The sequence below is a fragment of the Aptenodytes forsteri genome, unplaced genomic scaffold, assembly GCF_000699145.1.
Source record: "Aptenodytes forsteri isolate BGI_AS27 unplaced genomic scaffold, ASM69914v1 Scaffold368, whole genome shotgun sequence".
Taxonomy (NCBI): domain Eukaryota; kingdom Metazoa; phylum Chordata; class Aves; order Sphenisciformes; family Spheniscidae; genus Aptenodytes; species Aptenodytes forsteri.
The window spans coordinates 241,894-250,638 of record NW_008794884.1 but is presented as its reverse complement, the minus strand read 5'-3'; the positions used below and the strand labels follow the sequence as shown (position 1 = coordinate 250,638).

General features: G+C 65.2%; 3 protein-coding genes across 3 annotated transcripts in view; 1 reads left to right on the top strand and 2 right to left on the bottom strand.

Annotated features, from left to right (window-relative positions):
* LOC103895237 (aminoacylase-1) overlaps positions 1-5,393 on the bottom strand; it is a 19,618-nt gene extending 14,225 nt beyond the window's left edge. The window contains exon 1 of the mRNA XM_009274770.2: positions 5,374-5,393. The gene's annotated coding sequence lies outside the window, so the exon portion shown is untranslated. The remainder of the gene's footprint in view (positions 1-5,373) is intronic.
* Positions 929-5,107, top strand: LOC103895235 (poly(rC)-binding protein 4). The gene is given in 13 exon segments (XM_009274768.2): positions 929-1,040; positions 1,374-1,397; positions 1,476-1,508; positions 1,778-1,894; positions 2,006-2,134; positions 2,375-2,503; positions 2,765-2,839; positions 3,008-3,052; positions 3,246-3,321; positions 3,713-3,765; positions 4,211-4,380; positions 4,723-4,972; positions 4,974-5,107. Coding segments are annotated over 13 exon segments (1,266 nt in total). The 5' UTR covers positions 929-944; the 3' UTR covers positions 5,043-5,107.
* Positions 5,394-6,878: 1,485 nt separating the features above from the next.
* On the bottom strand, positions 6,879-8,169 carry LOC103895249 (probable G-protein coupled receptor). The gene is given in 2 exon segments (XM_009274782.1): positions 6,879-8,121; positions 8,123-8,169. Coding segments are annotated over 2 exon segments (1,290 nt in total).
* Positions 8,170-8,745: the final 576 nt, after the last annotated feature.

Genomic DNA, 8,745 nt, shown 5'->3' with positions numbered 1-8,745 from the left:
TGTACAGGAGCAACCGGCTTGTGCCCCCCCCCCATTACCCTGATGCAGGAGATGTGCTGTAGCAGTGGCGAGTCCTGCCAGCACCTAAAATAACTGCCCCCCTCCGCCATGCCCGCGGACATGGGCCCCAGCCCCAACACGGGTGCTTTGTTTCAAAGCCGCTTGGCATCGCCCAGCTTGCCGGGAGCCAGCGGTGCCGCAGCCGCCCACCCGTGCCCAGACACACGGCGATTGTCCTCCTCCCCGCACCACGCTGGCACCGCGGGGTCCCAGCCACCCCCGTCCCCCAGGCACAGGGTCCATGGGGAGCCCTGGGGTGCTCAGGGGGGACAGGGTGCAACGGCATCGTGCATTGGGCATCACGCCGTGGTTCGCATCAGGCTGGTGGTCCCCATCAGGGAGGCTGCCTCAGTTTCCCCTGGGGCTTTGTGCACGGGCAGGGGGAAGGGAGGAGGAGGAAGAGGAAGGCTCGCACAGCCTGCGAGACCACTCAGGCCACCTCTGCCCCCCCACCCTGTGTGCTACCACCCCAGCAAGCACCTGCAAACTGAACCCCATCCCACAGCCACGCTCCCCACACTTTTCCACTTCCCCCTGATATCCATCCAGCTCCTGGCTTTGTGAAGGTGCGGTGCCGGCTCCAGCCAAGGGCCACACGCAGGCCAGGTTGAAGGCAGCTGCCTGCAGGCTCAGGCAGACATGTGGTGGCAGGTCCCTTTGGGGAGCTCCTGGAAGGGGTGCAGGATGCTGGTGGGGCCCTGGGTACCATGGGGCCGTGCAAGCCTCCTCCACTGCAGGAGGGCATAGTGCTGCCCCTGCCTCAGTATCCCCTCTTCCCAGCCATGGTGCTTTTTGGGCTGCAGATTTCGGGGGAGGGGGTTAGTTGGGGCCTCCCCCCTTTCTGGAGACCACTGTGTCCTGCAGGCTCAGCTTGCCCTCCCGCCATGGCATCACCGGATGGAGCCAGTGGCATGGGCGGCAGCCCCGAGGAGACAGAGCTCAGCATCACCCTGACCCTCCGCATGCTCATGCACGGCAAGGTAATGGTGGGGGGGCTTGGCGCTGCTCAGGGGGGTCAGCAATGCCCGGGGTGGGGGCCATACTGGAGCACCATCTCCTCGCCGTGCCCTGTTTTCCTCCCCTGCTCGCAATCCCACCAGGAACAGCATTCCCAGAAGGATTTCTTCCCCCATCCTAAGCCAGGGAGGGGCCCATTCCCATGCCCTAGTGTCACCAGCAAGCCACCCAGTGTCCCAATGGCCACGGGGCAGGGCCTGCCTGTATTGCCCGTTGGCCAGGCTGTGGGCAGAGGAGGGATGTGGCAGGCAGGGAGCTGCTTGCTGACGGGGCCACTCTCATCTCTGCCTTTGCAGGAGATCGGCAGCATCATCGGCAAGGTAAGATTTGGGGTCCGGGGCACCGCCAGCCCCAGGCTCCCCTGGACCTGACCACCTGCCCTGTTCCTCTCCCCGCAGAAAGGAGAGACTGTTAAGAGGATACGAGAGCAGGTAAGGGCGTGCTGGGGGGCTGCCGAGTCCTGCTGCCTGTCCTGCCTGCACCTGGTCGCTCCCACATGCCGAGCCCTGGCCACCCCCATTCCCAGGTGGACCCAGGGGAGACAGGGCTGCACCCCAGGGAAGGCTGCCTGGGGCAGGTGGGAGGGGGAAAGCCCAGGTCCACAGGCATCGGGGCCACTCACAATGAGCCATTCCCTGGGCGGGGGGACATCGAGCTCAGGGCCCGCGATGTCCCTAACGGGGTGTGACACCATCCCCAGAGCAGCGCGCGCATCACCATCTCGGAGGGGTCCTGCCCCGAGCGCATCACCACCATCACCGGCTCCACTGACGCCGTTTTCCGCGCCGTCTCCATGATTGCCTTCAAGCTGGAGGAGGTAGGCAGCCCCACCCCCACCCCTGCCAGGTGCCCCCTGAGCCGGGAGCGCTCGCTCCATGCTGGTGGCCTCATGGGGGTCCAACGCCACAACTCCCCACCCGCCTCGCAGGACCTGGGAGCAGGGAGCGATGGGGCAGCAATGGGCAGAGCGCCGGTGACGCTGCGCCTCGTCATCCCAGCCAGCCAGTGCGGCTCGCTCATCGGCAAGGCAGGAGCTAAGATCCGGGAGATTCGGGAGGTGAGGCTGAGGGTATGGGTTCCCCTTTTCCCCTGGGGGACACGGAGCCCTCGGCGTGGGGGCTGCCATGGTCCTGTGGGAGCTGTGGGAGGTGATGCAGGTGACGCAGGAGTGGAGCATCACCCTGTGCGTCCTGCAAAGGTCCCCAGGGGCCAAGGAGGGAATAGGGGAGGTGTGAGGTACTGAGCCCCGGGGTGGGTATGGCTGAGGCACCCCAGCATCTCCCTTTGCTCCCCACAGAGCACGGGGGCGCAGGTGCAGGTGGCCGGCGACCTGCTGCCCAACTCCACCGAACGGGCCGTCACTGTCTCGGGGGTGCCAGACACCATCATCCAGTGCGTGAGGCAGATCTGCGCCGTCATCCTGGAGGTACCCGCTGACCCCCGTGCCCAGCCCGGGGGGGCACGCACTGCACACTGCCTGTCCCCCCTCCCCAGGGCTCCCTGTGCCCACGTGGACCCAGGCACTGGGGTCCCCCTGTGCTGAAGCCCATAAGAGCACCCTGCCTCGGCAGTGCTGGGAGCCATGCCCAGCTTGTTGGGGGCGGAGGGGGGCAAAGTGGGTCCAAGGGGCTGCAGGGGCATTCAACCTCATCTCTCATCCCCTCCGCCTCCTTCCCTCCCTCTCCAGTCGCCTCCGAAGGGGGCCACCATCCCCTACCACCCTGGCCTCTCCCTGGGCACCATCCTGCTCTCTGCCAACCAGGTAAGGGGCCACAGCCCCCTCGGGGGCATGGGGTGCCTGGGGGGCCCAGCCTCTGCTGGCGAGGGGTGACTGGTGGGCGAGGGGTGGCCTCCCTGCCCCGGGGGGGGGTTGGCCTGAGGCAGGTGTCCCCACCTGGCCCCCCACTGATGCCCCTTCCTTCCTCCCCAGGGCTTCTCCATGCAGGGCCAGTACAGCGGGGTGTCTCCCGCGGAGGTGAGTCTGTCCCCGTGGCAGCCAACCCCTGCTCCCATGGGCACCGGGTCTGTGCCCACCGGGATGGGCGCTTCCGGGGATGCCTGTCCTGGGAGTTGCTGGGTGCCAGCATCCAGCCCCAGGAGGGGACAGGGGACCCTCTGCCATCACACCTAACACCTCCTTCCTCCTCCTCCTCCCGCTGCCCGGGCAGGTGACGAAGCTGCAGCAGCTGTCAGGGCACACGCTCCCCTTCGCCTCCCTGGGCCACGCACCCTCCATGGTGCCAGGTGAGCATCTCCTGTGCGCCCCCCCCCCAGGGCTGGGCATGTGGGGTGCCCCTCCTGACCCACCCAGCCACCTGGCCCTGATGAGGGGGTCCCCATCCCCTGCACCCTCTCTGGTCCTGGCCCACCCAGCGTGGCTACCTGCCCCCCAGAACAACCCTGTCCTTCATTTTCTGGGGTCCCTGCACCCACCAGAGCCCCCCAACCCTGCAGTGGGGGAGCACCGGCACCAGATTACAACTGGTGCCCATGTCCTGTCCTCCTTGCCTCTCCCCAGGGATCCTTCAGGTTTGTCCCCAGGGCCACTGACTGTCCCAGCACGGGGCTGGGGTGGGGGCATGGTGCTGCTGGAGACCCACCCCCCCACCACTAACATCCCTGTCTCTCCCTCCAGGCCTGGACACAAGCTCCCAGAGCAGCTCCCAGGAGTTCCTGGTGCCCAACGATGTATGTGTGGGTCCCGGGGATGGCAAGGGAGACCACAGCTTGCCCCCACCCATGTGTCCCACCCTGTAGCCGCTTTGCAGGGGCCAGCACCCACCGCCCTACACAGTTGGAGGCTCTGCCTCAGCCCCCAGAGCTCAGGAGCAGGAGGGGCTGCTGGGGTAGAAGCAGCTGGAAGAAAAGGCACAGGAGGGAGAAAGGGCTTGGCCAACGCCAAGGAAGAGCCTTGGGATGTGGCAGCCCAGCGATGCCAGCCGGAGGGGGGGGCTTGAGTGAGACCAAAAAGCAGGGTCTGCTCAAGGAAAGCAGCGCCCTGCCCTCCCGGTGCCTGCCTCAGTTTCCCCACTCCTCCTAGGCGTAGGGTATGGCTGGGTGAGCCTTTGGGAGCTCCCTGCTTGGCATGGCTCCTCCGGCTGCTCCCAGCTCACCCCAGTCCCCGCCCCTCCAGCTCATCGGCTGCATCATCGGCCGGCACGGCAGCAAGATCAGCGAGATCCGGCAGATGTCAGGCGCCCACATCAAGATCGGGAACCAGACCGAGGGCTCCAGTGAGCGGCACGTGACCATCACAGGGTCCCCCGTCAGCATCACCCTGGCTCAGTACCTCATGACAGCCTGGTAGGTGCCAGCCTGGGGGGGGACATGCTGGCTGCTAGTGAGGGGTGGCAACTCCCCAGCACCTCAACACAGCTTGTGGGGGACACCACCCCCAGCATCCTCAGGAAGGATGAGATGGGTGGTGCTTTGAGGTCCTGAGATGGTGGGTGCGGGACCCGGGACCCCACTGGGATTGAGCCCCAGCTAAAAAGCCCAGTGGGATGCCCAGGATGTGCCATGGAGACCTGTGCCTCAAGGGATGTGGCACGCAGTCCCTGCACCCTAAGACAGGCAGGTCGGGGTGGGGGACCTGCTCTGTCACCGTGGTACTCACCACCCCACCTTTCTCACTCACTTCCCCAGCTTAGAGACGGCCAAATCTACCTCCCAGGTGCCGCCGGGCCCTGGCTCCGTGGACCTCGGCGTGGGCTTCTCCCAGCCCCTCACCCCGGGCTCCGGCGCGGCACTGCCCGCCGTCACCCCAGCCCCTCCGGCCCTGCTGGGCACCCCCTACACCATCTCCCTCTCCAACTTCATTGGTCTGAAGCCGGTGTCCTTCCTGGCGCTGTCCCCGTCCTCCGTGGCGGGGCCCAACGGCGGGGCTGCCGCCCCCCTACACGACCAAGATCTCGGCAGCCAACGGCACCAAGAAAGCCGACCGGCAGAAGTTCTCACCCTACTGAGCCCTGCTGGTGGGTGGGTGAGGGGATCTGGGGTGCCACTTGGTGCCAGGGACACATCCCTGTCAACCCACCCTGTCCCCCAGCCCCTGCCAGGCGCCCCGTGCCTGGGGAGGACCCCCCTTGCCCCCCACCCCAGAGAAGGGAAGGGTCTTCCCAGTGGCAATGTCCGTTGGAGAAAAGGGCTGCTCTGCTGCCTGCTGCCCGTCCTGGCAGCGCTGTGCCCCCCTCTCCAATTTTCCTGCACGGGGACCGTGTGCCCTGGTATGGGGCAGGGGGGCTGTCCCTGCCGGCCCGGGGTCCCTTCTTCCAGTGCCCTGTGCCGGGGTGGGACCTCCGCCTCCTGCCCCTTGCCCTGCCCACCCTGCTGTCCCGCTCCTGCCCACCCTCCCAGACGAGGGGCTGCCTGGCCTCTCCGGGGGTCCCCCGTCTCCTGGCTCTGGTGGGGGGCCCTCACCGGGCCACCTCGGGGCAATCGCCTCCCAGCAACCCCATCCAAGAGCCAGTCCCTGCTGGCTTGGAAATGCTGTATATATAAGTCTATATTTTTTCCTCCTTTGTAACTTATCAATGGTTTAATAAAAAGATAAAATTTACAAGAAAAAAATAATAATAATATCCCCTACCCTGGGTGGAGACACCCCCTCACACCAGGGGCAGCCCCAGCTCCTGGGGACACGGGGTGGTGGCTGGAGAGGCATCCCTGTGGCCAGGGGGGTGCTGGCCCTCAGCCCCAGTATCTCTGGGGGTCTTCCCGGAGCCCACTCCCTGCCATGGGGCAGTTTTCCCCCAGCCCCCCAAGTTATTACTGGGGCAGGGGGGGCCCTTTGCCGGGGGGGGGGGCTGGGGGTGATGTACCCCTCCAGTGTCCCCTCAGCAGGGTCCAGTCCCCTTGCTTGCACTGGGGGCTGCATGGGAGGGTCCCCAGGCCCTGCAGAAGCAACGAGACCGAAGGGGAACGGTGGCTCCCGGTCCCCTTCGGCTGCTGCTGCCCAGGGACACCCCGCACAGCCCCCCCTGCCACCACCCTGTGCTGCCGCGTCCACCCCAGCGCACCCCTGGCCAGCAGCCTGGTTTGGCTGGCACATGGCAGCACTGGCTGGGCTTCAGCTGGGCAGCTGTGTCCATAAACAGCCCAGCATGGAGCCCCGGCCAGCCAACATCCTGCCCTGGAGGGGCAGCCCCTGCCAGCTGGGGGGGACAGAGGGCACGGCTGGGCATGGCCATGGGCATTGCATGCTGCCACGCCAGCAGGAAAAACAGACGCAGCCAGAGCCAGCCCCACGGGTGCCATCCCCCTGATAAGTACCACGGGTGACAGGAGCTCCTCCACCCAGACGTTAGTTTTGGGTTAAACAGCCAAGGGTGGAGGGCTCCGTGTCGGCCGTCCAGGCTCAGCGGGGTGCTTGGGGCCCCGGTGTTACTGGTGTTAGTGGTGTTAGCTGGGCCATTGCTCCTGGGTAGGGTGCAAGGGACCTCTGCTCTTCCCCGCTGGCCATGAGCGGTCCCAGCAGGGTGACAGAGATGGAGGTGCCCCCTCCTCTGCCCCCGCGTAGGAGCCCCTTGGCTTCCCATGTCCCAAGGAGAGCCCGTCCATGCAACTGGGCTGTGCTGGTGGAGCCAGAGACGATCCCAGCCTGCAGAAGGGAGATGAGGCTTCCCCAGATCTGCTGTCTTCTCCGGGCAGAGAAACCATCTTCCACCACAAGCTCAGAGAAGAGGTCCTGAACAAGGACCCCTCCAAATCCAAAAGGCTGGGTCCAAGCAGGTCCGATGGGTCCCTGGCAGGTCCCCTGCCCACCCTCCTGCCCAGCACGGTGGGACAGGGCCCCCTGTTTTTCAGCTGCTCTCTTCAGGAACTTGACCTGGGATGGGGAAGCCCATCTTAGTCTGGTCCAGCCTGTTCCTGGGGCTGGGGCTGATGCAGCTGGCGTGGGTCTCCAGCGTGCAAGTCGCTCTCTGGAGGAACTGCAAGAAGTTTTCCGGGACAGAGGCCTCCGAGACAGAAAGACAGAGCTCCTGGCCCAGCGGCCGGTTGAGGCAGCTGCGCCGGAGCCGGGCCAGCTCCTCCCGGATCTGGCGGTTCAGCAGCCCGTAGAAGAAGGGATTGATGGCGAAGGAAGAGTAGGCAATCCAGGTGACCACCATCTCCCCGTGCCCGCCGCCCACCGTGCCAGCGGTGACAGAGGAGTGCAAGTGGAAAGCAAAGAAGGGCAGCCAGCAGCACAAGAACTGTCCCACAATAAGGACCAAGGTGAGGATGGCCTTGTAGCTTCCCAAAAAGCGCTCTGGCGTCAGCCTGGGCAGCGGCAGGTTCCTGGTGGTGATGATGGTCACTTGGCTGGCAATGGAGTCGGATCGGTGTCTCGGCGCAGCTACCTGTGCTGGCACGGGCACGTGCTGCAGGGATGCCATCCGGGCCACACGGTAGACACTGCAGTAGACAGCGAAGATGATGATGGTGGGCAGGACAAAGCAGACGATGCTGAAGATGATCACAAAAATCTTCTTGTGGGCCCCAGGGCTCCAGTAGACTGTGCAGCGGCTGGCACTGGTGGCCCCATTGCCTTGAGGCCAGCCCACTAGTGCCAAGACAGTGATGAGAACAGACTTGACCCAAATGAAGATCACTCCGGCCACTGCCAGCCTGATGGTCATCTTGACCTCATACCTCATGGGGTGGACGATGTAGTAGTACCGCTCCACGCTGATGATAGAGATAGTGAGGATGGAGGCACTGATGAAGCAGACATTCAGGAATATCAAGGCCTGGCACTCAGCAATGCTGTAGATCACCCTGTTGAAGCAGGAGGAGCTGGAGATGATCCCCAGGGGCATGAGGAAAATGGCAGAGAGGAGGTCGACCACACAGAGATGGCAGACGAAGATGAACTTCCTGAGAAGGGGGGTTTTGAGAATGACGACCATCACCACAGTGTTGGCCACCAAGGCGGTGAGGGTGAGGAGGACCATGCAGAGGAGGCCCACCACCTCCTGGGCAATGGACTGCTCGGAGACGGAGAGTGGCTCTAGGCTGTCCGTGGTGTTCAGCCCCGTTCGGCTCGCCATCCCTCCCAAGGGCTAAGCCAGCAGCTCCGGTGCCTGGGCAGCAAGGGCTCTGCTCCTGCATCCCTTAGAGAGAAAGCCCATCACAACCACGGCCACTGTCTTCTCCTTGCCTGTTGGGGAGGGGAGCGGGGTGTGAAGGAGAAGGACCAAAAATGAGGAAGAGCCACAGAGAAACCCGGAGACGACCTGAACCCCCCCGAGATGCTGGAGCAGGGAGACATGCCTGGCGAGGTCACGGCACCCTGCCTAGCCCAGGGCTGGCGTCCCCAACCTGGCCAGGGATGGCACTGCCAGGACCTGCATCACCCGGGCCAGGCTGACACCCTGCCCCCCTGCCCCAGCCACACCACCTCGCCCCTAGGAGGCAAAGCATGAACCTGCCTGCCCCATCCATGCTCCTTGCTCCACCTGGGTGGGTGGGGGGGACCCAGCGCACCTTTGCTCCTGGGGAGGTGGGTGATGCTCCCCTCCTCGCCGGGGGTCCTTCTTGCCAGCGTCGCTTCCGCAGCAGAACAGGGGCTGCCGGCCCCCGCGCAAGGCCACGCTCCCCCTTTCCCGCGCCCCGTCACCCGCTCGTCATCCTGTTTGCCTGCAGCCCGCCAGCTGCGGATGGCACCAGCTGTCACTCCCCGGCGCT